Consider the following 18213-nt stretch of genomic DNA (forward strand, 5'->3'; position numbering starts at 1 on the left):
AGTAAAACATATATCATCTTCTCTATGATTATTGAAACAAAAAAGAAAAAAGTTTGCAGATTTGAGGATGGATCTATTGAAAGAAGAATTAAAGAAGAAACGAAAAGAATTAACAGGAGCAGGAGGAGGTAAGAAATATTTCAACCGTTCAGAATTAGAAAAGAAAAGAATCCAAAAAAACCGTGAAGAAGAACAACGTGAACTACAATCAAAATCAAAGCAAATTCATTTTACAAAACAGCCCAACAATCATAATCAATCTTCATCTTCAAATACTAATACACAAACGCCCAGTCTTCAAAACTTATTAAAAACCCCAGAAGAACAAAAGATTGATGACATGGTGTTACCCAAACAGGAAGTAATACGTCGTTTAAGGTTTTTAAAACAGCCTGTTACTTTATTTGGTGAAGATGATGATTCTAGATTGAATAGGCTTAAGTTTACACTTAAAGCTGGTGTTTTTGAGGTGGATAGTGATATGACTGAAGGGCAGACTAATGATTTTTTACGAGATATAGCGGAGTTGAAGAAAAGGCAGAAGACGGGGTTGAGTGATAGGAAAAGGAAGAAGAATGAGGATGGGTTGGAAGATGGGGAAGGAGGGAATGGTGGTGGGGAAGATGAATTAAGTGGAGATGAGGAGTTGTCGGGGATGGATATCGGGGAGGATTTGAAACGGATGAAGGCCAATTTTGAGGAGTTGTGTGATGAGGATAAGATACTTGTGTTTTTTAAGAAGCTTTTGATTGAGTGGAGTCTGGAGCTTTATGATAAGTCCGATTCTGAGAAGAGAACTGCTAAGGGGAAACAAATGTTTGCTACGTTTAAGCAGTGTGCCAGATATTTGCATCCGCTGTTTAAGTTTTGCAGGAAGAAGGTGTGTGTCTCTTTTTATGTTTCCTTAAATTATGGAAATTTTACTTAATAGTGCTTGGGTTGAGTTTTTTCGCATATGAAAGTAATGCTTGATATTCTGTAGTAAGCTATACACCTTTGTTTTAAATTTTCACCATATTTTGTTGGTATTGGTGTGCTTGCTTCATTCACAAACGTAGTGCAAGTTGTGTTATGTACATTTAGTTGACGATTTCACTTGTTGATAGTGTATCCGTATGTTTTATATATATTTTTCTTTGTGAAATGTTTATTCGAAGGGAAGGAATTTGTGCAGTAACCCTAGTCCTTGGGAATTTTTAGAAAATCTACTCCTAGTATCTTGTTGGTTTTTAGCGCTTTTCATTTTTTTTCCCCTTCGGTTTCTGCTTCATATTTGCTGGTTCTACTTGTTTGCGTGAGTACTGGGGTTGGGGGTTCTGGTCCTGGAGAACTAGCCCTTGACTATTGATCTTGGTGTTGATTTAATTCCATAAATTATATCAACATATTAACTTTAAACGATAGAAAATAAAAAGGCTACTGATAAACTAATTTTGATTTATCAATATAAGTTTGCATTTTCTGCTGCATGAAATGGTTAACCATGCACCTGCCCCTAGGGATATCACTTTGACTATGCAGCCTCACCAGCCCCTAGAAATATAAGCGCAGGTGGTCTTTAAGACGTAGCTGTAGGCCCTTTTAGGTATGCCTGGTGCATAGGCTCGCCTAGGTTCACCTTTGAGTGCTGTTTCTAAACCAACACCGATGCCCTCTCCTCCAATAGTTGCAGTGTTTTGTCCAATTTCAGTATTTCAGGGCCAAGCCTTTTATGACCTAAAATACCACTATTTTTTAGGACATATGGGTTTCGTCTAACCAACAAGGTGAAGCTAATTCTGTCCTGTACATTCATTCTAGAGCGAGCTGTTAATATTGAGTCTGCTTTGTATTTGTGGTTAGCATGAAGGTTGGTCACCCATCTGTGGTGTAATATGATTTATTCCAATCATATCTACCAAAAATACTCTCTAAGGACAGGAATATCCCAGTGTTTTATGACGAATCCACTATCTCTGAGCATGCTATTTGCAATGTGAAGTTGCTGTAGTGGTCGGGTACTTGGGTAAGAGTGGATGTTAGAACTAAAGGGTTGAGATGCGAGAGTCTCATCTGTGTATGGGAAGTTATAATGTTTGGCTTCCATTGTAATGAGGGTCAGTGCCATTTCTACACTTCTGAGCAGAAACTTGATATGACTGTAAACTACTATATTGTCAATAAAATTTGCTATTTTGATGAAGTGTTCAAATCCATATTTTGGAAGCCAATTGTATAGACACGTGGATAAAATTGATTTTTACATAGTTGGGAATGCCTTAGAGAGTGCAGATACTCCTGCTGTGTCAGGCCTTGTAGGTGGACTCAAATTTCTACATTTTCTTATCTTTTTCAACCGTTGTCGATTAGGGAGTATAATTTTTTAGGGGTTTTTAGGTATTGGTCCTAGTTGATAATAGGAAATTAGACATTGAGGACCAAATATTGTGTAATTAGGGATTGGACCTACTCCTGTCACTTGACCAGTTTGACCGTAAGTTGAAAGTTATGTATTTCTGAATTCCCATAATACCCTTCAGTGTGAGAGGGGCATGTCAGCAGGTGCTTCAAGATCCAACCATAGTGCAGAATGTCGAAATTAATGAATTTTCGATTACTTTATAAATCGAAATTTCGTAGAAAGGAATTAAGACCTTTTGCTCTTTCAGAACATGTTTAATATCAATTTGATCCCTTCATCCCCACCAATATCATCTTAACCTACTAATTTGAGTAATTTCATATCGAATCCATCTCTTCCATAACACCCCATTCTTCCAAACTTTCATTTTAATCCACTAATTCATTCTAAAGCTTGATAGCATGTGATAACTATTAGTCATGTAAAGGATTTCAACTCAATTGATCTTACCTTTAGTCATGTGAATGATTTCAAATATCTAGAATTAGTTAAAAACGTTAAGCCAGATAACTAGGGTTAGCTCTTGAAGTTTATGAGAAATGAATTGGGTGGTTGCTTGGTGGGGTTTAACATTCAGGGTTGGCCGGAATCTAGAAATGGATTGAGTTGTTGCATGTTGGGGTTCAATAATTGGGTTGAGAAATTTGTTAGAGTTAGTAAACCCCCTTTCAAAGAGTCATACTATTGCAAGGAGGTTATGAGACACAATTTGGAGAAGAAGAAATGGGATGTTTCTATCTTATGCTTTAGAAGTTTAGATTGACTTTTTTCAGAGTTGAATGAAGAAGACAATCTATTAGCTGTTGGATTATATGTAAGATTATTACACGTGGCATCTTTTTAATTGAGGAAATATTAAGAAACATGTGTTTGCCATGTGATGGGTATTTTAGACATTACACCAACTTTTAACAGATGATTTGAGTCAAGTAACAATTAGCCGCAGGTGTCGACTAGCAAAGTCGGTAAAACCTTTGGGTGATGATACCAGAGGTCTAGGGCTCGAACCCTGCCAGCATCAAAGAGTTACTGATCTCATTTAAAAACAAGCTTACCAATAAAAAATAAAAAAAAAAGTAACAGTCATCCTATGGTTAAACTGGTCAAGTGAGACCAATCCCTAATTACACATTATTTGGTCCTCAATGTCTAATTGCCTATTATCAACTAAGACCAATATCTAAATACCCCAATTTTTTATGGTTAAGAATTATGAGTTTCCTGTTATTTAACTTTTTCTATAACAATGTTAAAGAACCTGTTTTTAATTGCAATAGGATGAAACTGGTCAAGTGACTGGAGTAGGACCAATCCCTAATTACACATTATTTGGTCCTCAATGTCTAATTTCTTATTATCAACTAGGACCAATACCTAAAAACCCCAATTTTTTATGGTTAAGAATTATGAATTTCATGTTATTTAACTTTTTCTATAACCATGTTAAAGAACCTGTTTTTAATTGCAAAAGGATGAAATTGGAGATTCATTGATTCTGTTTTTCCTTTACAGATTCTTCCAGATGATATTCGACAAGCATTGCTGGTCGTGGTCAACTGTTGCATGAAGCGAGACTACTTAGCTGCAATGGACCAGTATATCAAGATGGCAATAGGTAATGCACCATGGCCCATTGGTGTGACTATGGTTGGTATCCACGAGCGTTCAGCTCGTGAGAAGATCTACACTAATAGTGTGGCGCACATCATGAACGATGAGACTACTCGCAAGTATCTGCAATCTGTGAAGAGGTTGATGACATTCTGCCAACGGAAGTACCCAGCAATGCCATCTAAGGCTGTAGAATTCAATAGCTTGGCAAATGGTAGCGACTTGCAATCCCTTTTAGCTGAGGAAAGGGTAGTTACTGGCAATCAAGGTTCTGAAGATTTGCTTAGGTTAATGTCTGCATAATCGAGAACTCATTAACATGTACTATGGTTATGATTTTGCAATGTTTAGAGAACTCTGTCAAAATGTACTATGACTGATTCTAAATGATGCTTATTTGATGTATGTACTGTGACTGTGATTCTAAATGATGGTTGTTTGATGTTTCTTCTATTAGTCAAAATTGCAGTCCAGCGGAATTGAGCTGTTTTAACTTTTAACATGGAAATGTTTTGAACACTATGTGCTATCAGGAATTTCGATCTATATAAAGTGTTAATGGGCTATTGAATAAGGATCTGTCGTATGCTGCTGCTACGTAGAGAATGAATCCAATTATACTCGGAGTAATTTAAATTCTTTTCCTGAACGGCTGGTTTGCTCAAGCTGTGTAAAATATGTGAAAGAGTAGAGACCCCTTTAACAAAAGTTTTAAAAATGAGAACGTTCCCATTTATTATGTCTACAGTCTACTTGAGAAATGAGATACCATGCATTGCATATTTGCACAGATTTTGCTTGTGAGAAAAATAGTTCGGATTTCAAAAGATGGGGCCAGTAAGATATCTAGCTCGTTCACACAAGGATCACTCAATCACTACCACTTACAAATTGGTGTGGTTAAGGCCATATCAAAATCATACTTCCTCATTGGTTGAGCCAATATCCCCTTATCTAGAATCCAAACTTGTTTGACTACCACCCATCTAAAATCCTCCAATATTCCACACAAAACCACCATACATTCTCACACCACCTTCAGTCACAAACAATCAAACCCATAATCTGCTCTTCATGGCCATGGCAGCCCAATCAGCCCTATTCACCCCAACCATTTCCACCCCAAGTTCCGGCAACCGCGTGTTGGTGCCATGGAAACAATCCTCATCTCTATGCTTCACTAGTCCTAAGCCTCTAAAATCATCTATTGCACAAAAAACTATTAGGGCCGCAGCAGCAGAAGGAAAGAGTACCACTACTGAGGCACCAGTGGGCTTCACCCCACCACAATTGGACCCAAACACACCATCTCCGATCTTCGGTGGAAGTACAGGAGGCCTTTTACGTAAGGCCCAAGTCGAGGAATTCTATGTGATCACATGGGATTCACCCAAGGAACAAGTATTTGAAATGCCAACTGGTGGTGCAGCTATTATGCGACAAGGTCCTAATTTGCTGAAGTTGGCAAGAAAAGAACAATGTTTGGCACTTGGCACTAGACTAAGGTCCAAGTACAAGATTAATTACCAGTTTTACAGGGTCTTCCCTAATGGGGAGGTACAATACTTGCATCCCAAGGATGGAGTTTACCCTGAGAAGGTGAACCCTGGTCGTGAAGGCGTTGGGATTAACGCAAGGTCTATTGGAAAGAATGTGAATCCAATTGAAGTTAAGTTCACTGGAAAGCAATCATATGATTTGTGAGGTGAGAGATTGTTAATGACTTGATGTTGTGTGATTATGTTATTGTAGTATTGGAGTACTTTGTTTAAATGCGTTCCCACAAGAAACATATTTGGATTTAATTTGTAAGTTTATGTGATCTCCCAAATTCAGAATAAGGTTAATAGACAATTGCAACATTGCATGATAAAGGTGCATTGTGAGTAATTCTAACGCAGTTGGGATCTGAGATATGCAACCATCTCGAGTATTCCTGAGTCTTACTGATGACTGATTTCTTAATAATGAAAACAAGCTACTTTATTTTAAGGGGAAATGTCACTATGATACTGTGATGCATAATTGCTGTCCATGGCAGTGATGGCACAACTAAGGGGTACAGAGAAATGAGATAATCATTTCCAAACCACATTATATTTGATCATTCAAATAACATAGAGCATCAGAAAGATGTTGACACTCGGACTCGATCAATTCCTCAAATACGTACAACTGAGCAGAAAAAGAAAATCGAATGTTTTTTTTTGGTAACTAACTGTGCCATGGCTTCTACCTATTGAATGTTAATAACTTCGAAACGCAGTTACATACTCACAGCATCACACTTCCAAAACATGTAGAAAATCATGTCCTGCCGCTGTAGTAAAACATCCAGAAGAATCATGGACAAGAGCAAAATTAGTTGTTTACTTGTTTTCCCTTCCTGACAAGTCTTGATTATTCGAAGTGATCCTTCCATAGTTCCATCTCTATTTTGCCCATTAAAGACACACAACCTTCCCTTACCAGCAACTTTTTCAAACCTACAGAGAGGATGAGTTTCATCACTAATAAGATCATGGACACAAATCGCCCCAAGTGGTAAAAAAATCTAAAAAAATTGAAAATCTCTCACAACTACAGCTCCGGTGTGATTAGATTCCACACAAGGACCAGCAATATCGTGGACGAGAGTTCACACATCAAACGCCCAGATCGAGAAGAAGCTGCTGTGTAATAAGAACAACTATATCAACAAAACATGGAGTAGGAGCGGGCAAGTAAGTCCATGTACGAGAACTGATGTCATATAGCACTCAGCCCACTGCTCCTCATGATGCATCATGGATGCTATTACTACCCCAAAGGCAAAAATCTTATTGCTTCCAGCTGCGACGATAGGTTTAATTCTTGCCAACTTCATCTAATAGTGAGGCATGCATCCCATAAATCCCAATAAGTTCTGGATAAATATAATGTCAAAAACAAACACTTCGTTGGAGATATTATTCAGTCCCAGGCAGCCGCAACGCATACTTAGTAAATTTACGGACGGCAAAAATGTTAGAATAGTTGTATGAACACAGCAACTAAAGTAGAACAGAAGGAACAGTAGCAATAAAGAAACAAGGACTATACGAATCGGGAATAACCAAGGCGCGGATTAGGTTGTGAATAAGGAAAGATTTAGCCCTTCCAATGGTGCGCGAGAAAGGCAACAGTGGCGTCTTCCTCACAGGATTCAATGGTTAACAAAAACCGACTTTGCACTAGAACGGACTACCCTCAGAAACAAAGAATATAACTCTCCTGGGCGGCCGACAGAAGAAGAGAAGAAGAAAATTTGGTTTTAGTTTTTGTTTCTCTCGAGTTGAGTTTCGATCAAGTCTATTTTTTCTATGGACTCACAGTCCTATTTATAGAGGTTAGGAGAAAGAGAGACCAACTCCTAATAGAACATGAAACTTCTTTGCTTTCAAGAAAAAGGCAAAACAAGTTTAGGCTATTGGTCAAACCACTACCCACAACAGTAAGCCCAAGCCCAGGCCTGAACCCTACCCGATGTGGTGGATAACCAATGTGGGACTATCTACTATGCACTAAAGTGGAGAGAACACATATGGTTCATCTCCTCCACTTTGCACACACTCACAAGTATTTCGAAATACACTTAGAGATTCCAACAATCCCCCACTATTTCAAAATACTAATAGTCCCCCACTATTTTGGAATAGGATATTACAAAAGAAAAGGGTTAACGAAATGCCAGAGAGAATCGAAAAAACAATGCATAAGATACTGGTGCTTTTCGGGCTTGAACCAGTCATAGGGTAACATGTCTTATAATACGTGAAAGTGGTGGATTAAAAAATCTTTGAACCAACATTCCCTTGTAGTAAAATAGAGGACATGCACCCACATTGCTCTTTTCATTATATGCCTATTCTCATGTGTTAAAGCTTTTTTTGGCCAAAAGCTTGCGTGTTATGTGAATGCTCTGTAGAGTATTTGCACAATACTCATAAGAACCGACCAGGTTCTACATTCACGTAGGTGGATATCCATCAAGTGTACATAGCAGCTAAAATACACTATCTCATAAAAATAATGGACTATGGATTCCATTAAGAGTAAAATAACTCATCCTTTTTCTCATTGCTATTCAAGTTATACAAAGTATACAATAATGCTATCTAGTCATAGGGTGGGACGCCTCAAAGAAAGACAATAGCATACCGAGCGAGGTGACTTGTTTTTCCCTTTGAACCTACTTCATGGGATCTCCAATCACATAAGGTGGGGGGTGGTCGTGTAATAAGCCCTCATCTAAGGCAAAAGTCCCATCCCTCGACGATAACCACTTGCCTCCAAAGAAGTGGTGCGGTTAGACATGTGGCCAAACTAAGTCCAACCTAACATAATCTCTAGGAATTTGCTTGATTAAGTTATATCTCAACTTACATGTATTCTTTTCCCATTCGACATAAGTTAACATGTCTTAGCTATTCAATGAGACAAATTTCAAAGCATATACACATCGAGGTCATTTTAGAGCCAATGGGAAGATTTGCCAAGAGGTTGCTAACCCACTCAAGATCATCACATGCCTTTTCTATATGCGATTAGCTGGATGATATCCAAGACACTCAATTTCCACCAAAGGTAAACACATTTGGATCAGGTTTATAACATATTACCCTTCTAACAATGATGGAAATCTACTAAATATCGATCCATAATCAATGGCTCTTTATAGTACTTGGATAATATGACAATATACATCAAAGTTCCTTATAAGGACACAATGGGTTATCACCAAGATGCCATTAATGTAGGCAATGTCATGTCTCACATACATTATCCATCAAGTACAATTGGCTACCATTGATATTGACATATTTAGTATGAGAAAACACAAGGAGATTATTTTTCATAAGATGGATATTTGCCATAAAAAGGTGCTAACACATGCTTACTATCATAATACCCATACTTTTCAATGAAAAATATTTCTACTAAGTGCTATAACAATATAATGAGACCAACATGAGTTTTAATTCCTATATTCACGGTCATTCAATTCTATAGTGCCGAAATTCCCTATACCATCCGGCCGGTCGGTTTAAGATGCCTTTTGTGGTTTCTTCAACCATATTCAAACGTCAACATCTTGACAACTGAATATATTAGATTCCGAAATGAGTTTAACAACATAATGAACTATCGTTTTTAATGACGGTCTATTATGTGTTTCAAATAGGAATTTTCTCGTCTCATACACATTCTCAATGCTAGCACTCATGATATTAAATCATCTAAACAAAGAGAGATTAACACATATGTCTTGCTTTACTCTAAAGAAAGTACACATTTTTATCAACAACGGTAATTTGACATCCATATGACACTAATATGTTGTTGAATTGCTCATGCCATTTTATAGGCTTTGAATCAACTCATACAAATATTTAACTAAATTGTATACCTTCAATTTCATCACCGGTACTACTTGGTATTGTAGTTCCAAGACAACTACTAACTAGAGTCTTTAGAATTCGTAGAAGAAATTCTAGTTATATGAGCAAGGTTTCAAAATAGTATAAATCTTGTCTCGATTGAAACCCCTTGGCTATTATTATTAGCATTGTATTTTGCAATACAACTATCACGTTTTTAGTTTTCTCTTGAAGATCTAATTCAACCTATAGATCCCCAATAAATCAAGAGTCCAGGTTTAGAGGAGTTGTATCCTTCAAAAAGGACACTTCTCATAGATTGCGGACAACTTCCTTATAGGTTAATGAATCTTCCTCAAGAAACATATAAACATCATCACCGTGAATGGTGGAAATACTCATTGATAGTCTTCCAAATTTCTTGTGCAGAAATAATGGGATTATCTTATGTAGTTCATTATGAACATTCAACCACGCTATATGCCAATTTTCGAAAGCACAACCTCAAATAAAATTAGCATATAAGACATTCAATAATAGTGTGGTATCTACAAAATTGTTATCACTCATAACAACCTAAAACAAACATCACTATTATGAGGTTCACCAATGAACATATACTAGATAATTCTAGGTCTCAAAAAGACTTCTTTTAGATTCATTCACAATATCCTTGGCAAGACACCCCCACATTTTGAAGCATTTTGGATAGGCCCAAGACCTTTCCATACTTTGTAGTTGATTGTCTTTCCAATTATCTTGTGAGATGAACTATGGTAAAATTGTTATGCATATGGGTCACCACCCCCACAGTTCAATAGTTACTCAACCTAATCAAACTTACATGCAAAACACATTATACCGCTACAAACACTAAAAGAAACAACAACAATAAAATGCACTCTTATGACAAGAATATATTTTACTCAAGTCTATGATTCTGAATCATATAAACATAGTCATATTATGTTTATGTTATCTATATGAAAGGAAATCCACAAAAGATTCTAATGTATCTTAAAGAATAGAAGAATCAGATGAAAAGGGTTTTACCCGAGATAATATCATTATCATCCTTCTTTTCATCATTCAACATTCCAACTATCATAGGGAGACAATCCACGTACTTGTACATCACCTTGGCTATTTATCCATAGTCATAGGAGGATAATGCCTAATAAGACAATATACAAGCGTTACATCTCCTTGTCTAAAATAGTCACTGGAGGATATTGTCTAAGAAGACAAACCATTACCTTACATCTCCTTGACTAAATTAGGTTTAAGAGGATATTGATTGTTTCCCATATTGTTTCCTCTCGTAGACAACGATGCTCATTACTTAATAATATATGACATGGTTAAACTTCATGCCAATGTTAAATAATGCATTCATGCCAAACATGGTAAATATCATATCATAGGTTTAGGAAAAATAAACTTTAACTGCGTACTTGACTACAACAAAAAGTATAATGACATTTAAGCAAAATCTAGCCACTGAATATGCAAAACAACTGAGGACTCCACCTCCTCTTTTTACATGAGCTCAAGTAAGATAGAATACCCTATCAACAAGACCTCAAGTACTACCATAACATCTAATGGCTCAACCCATTAATGTCTTCAACTAGAAAAATTTACCAATAAACTATTATCAAGTTTAAAGTAAATCTACGATGATTAATGTCCAAAACTAGCATGCTACACAACTTTAACATATGCTATATTGGATATAAGCTACAAGTTATTTCATCTAACATGTATTTTTACAACAGTACAATTATAACCATCGCCTTGTTATCAATAAAGGTAAGCAATTATGCATTGAATACATTATAATTACTATCCAAGATTTGAGTGTGGTTGATATTAACTATCTTAAGGTCACTCTTAGACCATCTACATACATCTACATATGTACAAAGAAAATAATATCAAACTACTTCTAGTCAAACCAATTAATATCTTAGTGATAAACACGCATAATTTGTTGACTAGGTTATTAAAGAAGTTTAAGCTTAGGGATTTTCCTCCTAAGAAAAACTAGCATGCAACTTAAGGCAAGAATATCACCATATAATCAAACCAAAAGAATTGCAAAGAGTGAAAGAATACGATACCTAACCGATTGAAAAATCGGATTACCATATTTTCCTCCTAGAAAAAACAGTTCAAAAGAACTGTAATTCTGAACCAGCTCATGAAGAATTGGGTATCAAGCCTTATACCACTGGAAAGCTCTTTGAATCAGCTATCCAACACAAGAAGCGGATTGCAAAACCGAGCTCTGAGCTGAAAGTTATAGCAGTTTCCGTGAAAGCTGTCAAAAAGACGAACTTTGACGTGTTTCTTGATAGAAATCTCATATTTGACTCCCACAAACATAGGAGAAAAGTCTACAACCATATAGGGTCTGATAAACCACAAAAGATCAATAAATATTCAATCTTTAATTGGTTTCCCTATCAAAAACGAAATTATTAGAAAATTTCTAAAGTCATAACCCAATAACACAAACAATAACTCAAAGTAAAAACTTATCTTTTTGATTGTCAGATTAAAGCACTCTCCTTTGTTCTACTACAAAACTCTTTTCCTTAAGATTGTTAGAATAGTTGTATGAACACGGCAAACTAAAGTAGAAACGTATGAAAAAGAGCAATAAAGAAACAAGGACAAGTGATGGCGGGAATAACCAAGGCGCGGATTTCCTTAAGGAAAGATTTCGCCCCTTCCAATGGTGCGAAAGGCAACGATTCTTCCTCACAGGATTCAATGGTTCGAACGGACTACCCTCTAGAACAAAGAATATAACTCTTCGGAAGAAGAAGAAGAAGAAGAAATTTGGTTTTAGTTTTCGTTTTCTCGAGTTGAGTTTCGATCAAGTCTATTTTTTTCTATGGACTGTCCTATTTATAGAGGTTAGGAGAAAGAGAGACCAACTCCTAATAGAACGCCAAACTTCTTCGCTCAAGAAAAAGGCAAAACAAGTTTAGGCTATTGGTCAAACCACTACCCACAACATTATTTCCAAGCCAGGGTTGAACCCTACCCGATGTGGTGGATAACCAATGTGGGACTATCTACTATGCACTAAAGTGGAGAGAACACATATGGTTCATCTCCTCCACTTTGCACACACTCACAAGTATTTCGAAATACACTTAGAGATTCCAACAATTCTATACAAAATTTGAAATTTTGAATAATAATACGTTTAAAAATTCGGTAAAAAAAACGAAATTTTTTGCCAAACATACAATTCGTCATATACTTTGTTGCATTACAAGTTTAGAATGTAATAATTTGTCAAGAATTGCTCATTAACTACACATACATAACTCAAATTTTTATTTATATTTACTTGCTAACACTTTAGTTTTTCAATATTCTTTAGGTCTGAAAGGTTCTAACTTAAGTTTTGAAGTTGCATCGTACCTTTTATATTACGTTTTTTTCATTTAAAAAATACGGACCTTATTATTCAACAATTATAGGTCTGGATGGTGTATTAATCCCTAAGTTTGAAACGTTCGCCTTATTATATATAAAAATATATAAAACGGATATTAAACGCGAATTTACTAGCTACACAATTCATATTCATAATATCCATTTGATCTTGAACCAGTTGAATCTCGTCGAAATGCCAAGGATTCCGAGAGAGCCTCCGTGAAATGCGGGTCACAAAAACCGTCAGCTGACATCATAAAAAACTCAGCACGTGTACATCCCAATCAACCAACACACGTGTCACCTCGAGCAGCATCGTCCGTACACCAGAACTTGAACATCACTCAACTCCACTGATCCACTCTCTCACTTTTTTCATCATTAAAAAAAAAAAAAAAAAACAGTTTTGAGGTCTGAGAATAAATATTTTTTCGTTACATCACCAAAACATCCAAAAAAGATGGACACACTTGTTCTCCTGTATCCATCTGTCCCAAAACGGCCATGTTTAGAACCCCATTCATCTTCTTCATCAATAATTTCTAGGGCACCACCAAAAACAGAAGAAAAAAATATGGAAAGTTTTTTAGAAACATTTTTAGGATTATTTAATAATAATAATGACACGTCATCAATTGATGAATCGCTAGAAAGATTAATTGAAATGAAAACAAATGATTGTGATCAGAATCAATTAATTGAATCTGCACTTGAATTAGGTTCTGTTTTACTTGAAGCTGGCAAAAAATTACAAAGGAAAAGATTTAGTAAACACAATTCTATGGCTTGGGTTCTTCCACCTGATCTCACTATCAAAGTAAGTTCCTTTTTTTTTTTTTTTGTTATTCAATCGTCTGTATTTGTATATGTCAATGTGAAGATCTACCTGGAATTTGTATTACTTACATTGTGTAAGTGTCCTGTAAACCTTGGATTGTGGTGTTGTAATTGGTTTTTAGATTTTGATTATGGACTCTGCGTTTCGTTAAAGATAACACTTGTTTGTGGTGCTCATTGGCATTTAGGTATTTTCTTTGCTTGATACGCAAAGCCTTTGCTATGCGTCAGCTACTTGTTCAATGTTTAACAAGTGTGCCATGGATCCGTTGTGCTATTCCAATATAGATTTGACTTCAGTAGTTCCAAAGATCAACAATACTGTTGTTAATACTATGATTCGACGAGCAGATAGGAAACTTCAGTAAGAATTCCCCTTTCTAGTGTTTATTATGGTTTATGTTTTGACTTCTAATTTTCCTATATATTCATTGAGAAGTCATCTTCAACAATGTATATGCCGTGTTCTGTTTTTGAAGATTTTGTGCATTGAGTATCACTCCCTTTATCATGCCTCAGTGCTCTTTTCTTTATTCTATTATATTTTCTAGTATTTACAAGTGTGGAAGCACTTTACATCAAATTATAGGAGTTTAGTTGTTTTTTTTTTTTTCAATTTTGTATAATAGTTTTTCATTTGAAATCCTATATGCATTCAGGTCGCTTAAGCTTGGAATAATGCCTGCTCCTTCTCCATCGCCAGCACCCTCTTGTCCTATGTATTATACTATCGGGAACTCTGTAGATGCTGGTTTTTCATGGAATGATAGGAGATCAAGGCAAGGGAAAGAATCTTATGTCCTTACAAGGTCTTGCTTGATGTCGTTAAACATGGAAAATGGCTCTTCTGGGTATGGTTTAATCTAATGAAATCCTGTTAATATATATATATATATCTTAATTTTTTTGATTGGCAAGCCTGTTTTAAATGAGATCAGTAACTCTTTGATGCTGGTGGGGTTCGATCCCCAAGACCTCTGGTATCATCACCCAAAGATTTTACCGACTTTGTTAGTCGGCACCTGCAATCCTGTTAATATTAGGGGACATGAAGTCTATTTTATCACCGATAACATTATTTTCTTTTTCATTTTTTTTCCCCTTGAAGGCCCCTCCTGAGACGGTTGCACCTCTACAATATTGATAGAATGGACAACACTGCACTTTGTGCTGCTTTATCATCATGCCCATCTCTCGTTGATCTGGAAATTGTAGGCCTGTAAGTCTCATTTGTTAAAATTTTTGCATTATTTAGAACTTGCATTATTCAGAACTTACTTGGTTTCAGCTCTGTAATGTTGTTTTGTTTGGCAATCTTGAGAGTTTTGGCATTTGTGGTATATGATATATTGGATTGTCAACTTCTAAGGACTATCCTACATAAGTATCAATTTATCATGCATGTTTTTGTTATATTTAAGGAACAAATTTTTACGAACGCATAGTGTTAGTCTGTTCTATTAAAATTCTAAATCTATTATTGCACTTAGATGGCCTGGAATTATTAAGGTGTACAGTATAAACTGTCCTCCATTATGTTTAGTGAGATGGGAAGTATGGTGAATTGGAAAACTGGTTTTGATTTAGTTACCGTCAAAGAAAAGTTCAAATTGACTTGTGTTTTCCTTGAGACAATTAGTATAGATGATTTTACGACTAACAAAATATTATAAAATGTCGCGAATTGTCACCATGGTTATATGATCTAAATTTAACTTTCCAGTTGAGTTGATGTTAACTTTGGCTCATGTAGTATTAAGGAGACTGATAACATGGTTAGTAGCCGTGTATTTCTTTGGCTATTTGCATTGGAGTAGTAGAGCTCAACCTCATGATTTTCTTGTCATTACTGTGATTGTCCTGCCATTTCCTTTTGTGCTGTTTTTTATAATTTCTCGTTGAATTTTTCTGTTTCTGGGTACAACTATGTATAGGATACTCTCCATGATGTTCGTATATCTTATCTTGATTCTCACCCGACAAATAACTAAGTTTTATTAATTACTGACCTGATTGCTTTTGTTGTGCAATTTTACTGTTAATTTTAGGGCCCAATTGTGTTGCATGTGAAACTTTGGTCATAAGGTGGAGATGGATGATACAATTTTCTACTATGTTATTGGGCAGAAGAAATTTATCCATTTGGGTGTTGTTCTCTTGGCAATGCCACTTGTTACTTTCTGAGCACTCATAACTCACAAGTGATAATATATCTGTATCTTTGCTTAATTGATAACTGGGATAATTTGAGGAGCCTAAACTTTTGGTCTTGTTTACAGTCACGTTGAACTGAGGCAAACTTTGGAGTCAGTGAGCAAAAATTGTCGTCTTTTAGAACGTTTGTTCTTTGAGTCTTCTAGAACTGGTATGCTTCTGTTTCCAGGTGTTTCTGCTTTTATAATGAAAAAAGAATAGAACAAGTTCTATGATTCATTCACATACTACATTTTCCTATTGTCAGGCAGAGATGACAGTTTGAAGTCACCAACTTGTGTTGACCTAGTTAATGGTTGTCCTAATATGACATCATTGGCCCTCAGAGGATTCAAGCTACAGGATTACAAAGCCCGTATACTGCTTAAGGTAGAAGAATCAAGAATTTGAGATGAACAATTCATGGGATCAATATTATAGCTGGTCAATGAAAAAGTAACTATGTATGCTTCCTGATGGTTTTCTTCATTGACAATGTTCATGTAGGGGTTTCGTAAGCTGAAATTTGTTGATTTTTCGACGTCTTACTCAATTACCGGTAGCTTCTTAAGGTTAGAACTTTGTCAAGGTTTATACAAGTTGTGCTGTTTATCTTGTCATTGCAGTCATTGCTTTCAAATCTTCTGCCACTGACTGTAGTCATCATGTTAGGAATCTTGGAAGTGGCACAAATGGGCATTTACTGGAAATTCTTATTTTACGTGATTGTATGCATCTCAAAGAGGTGACTGTTACCATTTGGTTGTTTGTTTTTTCCTGCTTTACATGCCTGCTCTTTCCTATTGTAATTTGGCACCATTCATGAGTTATGCAGGTAGAGGTAGCCCGCTTTTTGACAGCAGTTCTTGCAGGAGACTTCAAATTCCTTAGACATCTTGTGAGTGAAGAAATAATTGTCTCTCTTTTAATGAGATATTGATATATGAGTTTATGGCTGTATTTACTAGGATTTTATAATTTTTTGCTTTGGACTGTGTAGGATATTTCCAACAGGGAAGGGTTAGCTTCAGAGAGTGATTGGGACGCTAGGTGCTATAGCCCCAGGTATGAGTTTCCCATTTTTCATACATGTAGAGATTGTTTTTTTCCTTTCCCAATCCTTCGATGTGCATTTCTGCAGTATAATTCTTCCAGTTAAACGTGTCTTGGAAGAGAGGCCTGAGATAACTTTACTGGCAGAGTTTCCTCCAGAGGGGAGGTATGTTACCCCCATAGATGCTGTGTTATTTATTCTAAGCCCCGCCCCCAACAAATAGCTAGGCCTCAAGTTAACCACTACCTTGTTTGCATCACTCTTGTAGCTTCATTGAGATGGAGCAAATAATGAACAGTGAATTAAACAGTGATACAAGCTTGCCATCAGAGATTAGCAGTCACTCGTCAGATGTTTCGTTGTTTATGAGTTCATCGGAGAGCAGCTATAACAGTGATCAGGGTAGCGGCAATGAGGATGTTCACCATGGAGGTTTTGTTTATGACGAAAGCTCAGATGAAGTGGAGTTTTTGTCACTTTAATGGAAATGCTTGGGATGGCAATGCAAATGGAGTTGCGGTAACTAAGAAACTTTTGGTCTCTCTCTCTCTTTCACACACACACGCGTGCGCGCACACACACACACACATGCATGCAACTAGTTTCAGCATGTTGAGTTACCTCACTCACTAGAAATTCGGTTCATTGCAATTTATCTGAGTCGGTAGTGTATTTTGGCTTTTCAAATTCTTCATAATCGTGACGCGTCTCTATTTGTAATGTAGGAAAGAGGGTTATAAGGTCGTCTTGTTTGTTAGGGTTATAAGCATTATTGGAGCACCTGGCTTCATGCCATGATTCGTGAACCAGCAAGTCTCATGAATCGCAGATGTGATCCACACGTGAAGTTATATTACACGGTTTTTTATCTCTCGGTCGAGGAGATAAAGGTTGGTGGCTAATTGGCAGCTCCATCGGCATTTTGGTTTTTCAGATAAAGTGGTAAAGAAAAATAAAATGGAGGAAACCCCTTTTGGAGGAACTCGACTTTGTAAATGAGCTGGTAACTGTTAATAATGATCCTTGCCAAGGGTGTTATACGTCATTTTGTTTGCAGTCCGGTGCAATTTTACCCTGTTTGAAGCCATATTACACTGTTTGTTTGGTGAATTCTTTTTGCCTTTGGCCTAATACAAGCAATTTGCAGAGTATATTTTACATGATTATCATCAATTTTTTGACATTATCTTGGATATATACCATGAGATTTCAATGTCGCCAAATATGTTTCTTATAAGACACGGAATTGTCTGATTATATGC

At 36.3% G+C, this 18213-nt stretch overlaps 3 protein-coding genes across 4 annotated transcripts; all 3 read left to right on the forward strand.

Moving 5' to 3' along the window:
• The first annotated feature begins 24 nt into the window (after window positions 1-24).
• LOC147499655 (splicing factor Prp18 family protein) lies at window positions 25-5886 on the forward strand. The gene is made up of 2 exons (XM_086561457.1): window positions 25-880; window positions 3914-5886. The coding sequence occupies exons 1-2, from the start codon at window positions 68-70 to the stop codon at window positions 4313-4315; spliced, it is 1215 nt and encodes a 404-aa protein (XP_086417583.1). The 5' UTR covers window positions 25-67; the 3' UTR covers window positions 4316-5886.
• Window positions 5006-5886, forward strand: LOC147499656 (photosystem I reaction center subunit II, chloroplastic-like). Its single transcript, XM_086561458.1, has one exon. The coding sequence runs from the start codon at window positions 5087-5089 to the stop codon at window positions 5714-5716; it is 630 nt and encodes a 209-aa protein (XP_086417584.1). The 5' UTR covers window positions 5006-5086; the 3' UTR covers window positions 5717-5886.
• A 7341-nt stretch (window positions 5887-13227) lies between these two features.
• On the forward strand, window positions 13228-18102 carry LOC147499657 (F-box protein SKIP17-like). 2 transcript variants are annotated; one of them, XR_015195997.1, is made up of 13 exons: window positions 13228-13684; window positions 13893-14068; window positions 14364-14555; window positions 14813-14923; window positions 15984-16069; window positions 16166-16287; window positions 16405-16469; window positions 16570-16642; window positions 16733-16795; window positions 16898-16962; window positions 17039-17116; window positions 17220-17488; window positions 17677-18102. XR_015195997.1 is itself a non-coding variant. In XM_086561459.1 (13 exons), exons 1-12 carry the CDS (start codon window positions 13328-13330, stop codon window positions 17431-17433), a joined length of 1602 nt encoding a protein of 533 aa, XP_086417585.1. In that variant the 5' UTR covers window positions 13232-13327; the 3' UTR covers window positions 17434-17470; window positions 17677-18102. The 2 variants fall into 2 exon arrangements, 1 of the variants encoding a protein (XP_086417585.1); XM_086561459.1 differs by having other exon boundaries at window positions 13232-13684; window positions 17220-17470.
• The last annotated feature ends 111 nt before the right edge of the window (window positions 18103-18213 follow it).

The sequence above is a fragment of the Coptis chinensis genome, chromosome 5 (assembly GCF_015680905.1).
Source record: "Coptis chinensis isolate HL-2020 chromosome 5, ASM1568090v1, whole genome shotgun sequence".
In the NCBI taxonomy this organism is placed as follows: Eukaryota; Viridiplantae; Streptophyta; class Magnoliopsida; order Ranunculales; family Ranunculaceae; genus Coptis; species Coptis chinensis.

What these genes read in the sequence shown, in the direction of transcription:
- LOC147499656 (XM_086561458.1), top strand. Translation starts at nt 5,087, where the DNA reads ATGGCCATGGCAGCCCAATCAGCCCTATTCACCCCAACCATTTCCACC.
- LOC147499657 (XM_086561459.1), top strand. Translation starts at nt 13,328, where the DNA reads ATGGACACACTTGTTCTCCTGTATCCATCTGTCCCAAAACGGCCATGT. An exon ending in AAGCCCGTATACTGCTTAAG is followed by an intron (nt 16,288 to 16,404) that starts GTAGAAGAATCA and finishes ATGTTCATGTAG; the next exon opens with GGGTTTCGTAAGCTGAAATT. An exon ending in GCTAGGTGCTATAGCCCCAG is followed by an intron (nt 16,963 to 17,038) that starts GTATGAGTTTCC and finishes GCATTTCTGCAG; the next exon opens with TATAATTCTTCCAGTTAAAC.
- LOC147499655 (XM_086561457.1), top strand. Translation starts at nt 68, where the DNA reads ATGGATCTATTGAAAGAAGAATTAAAGAAGAAACGAAAAGAATTAACA. An exon ending in TTAAGTTTTGCAGGAAGAAG is followed by an intron (nt 881 to 3,913) that starts GTGTGTGTCTCT and finishes TTTCCTTTACAG; the next exon opens with ATTCTTCCAGATGATATTCG.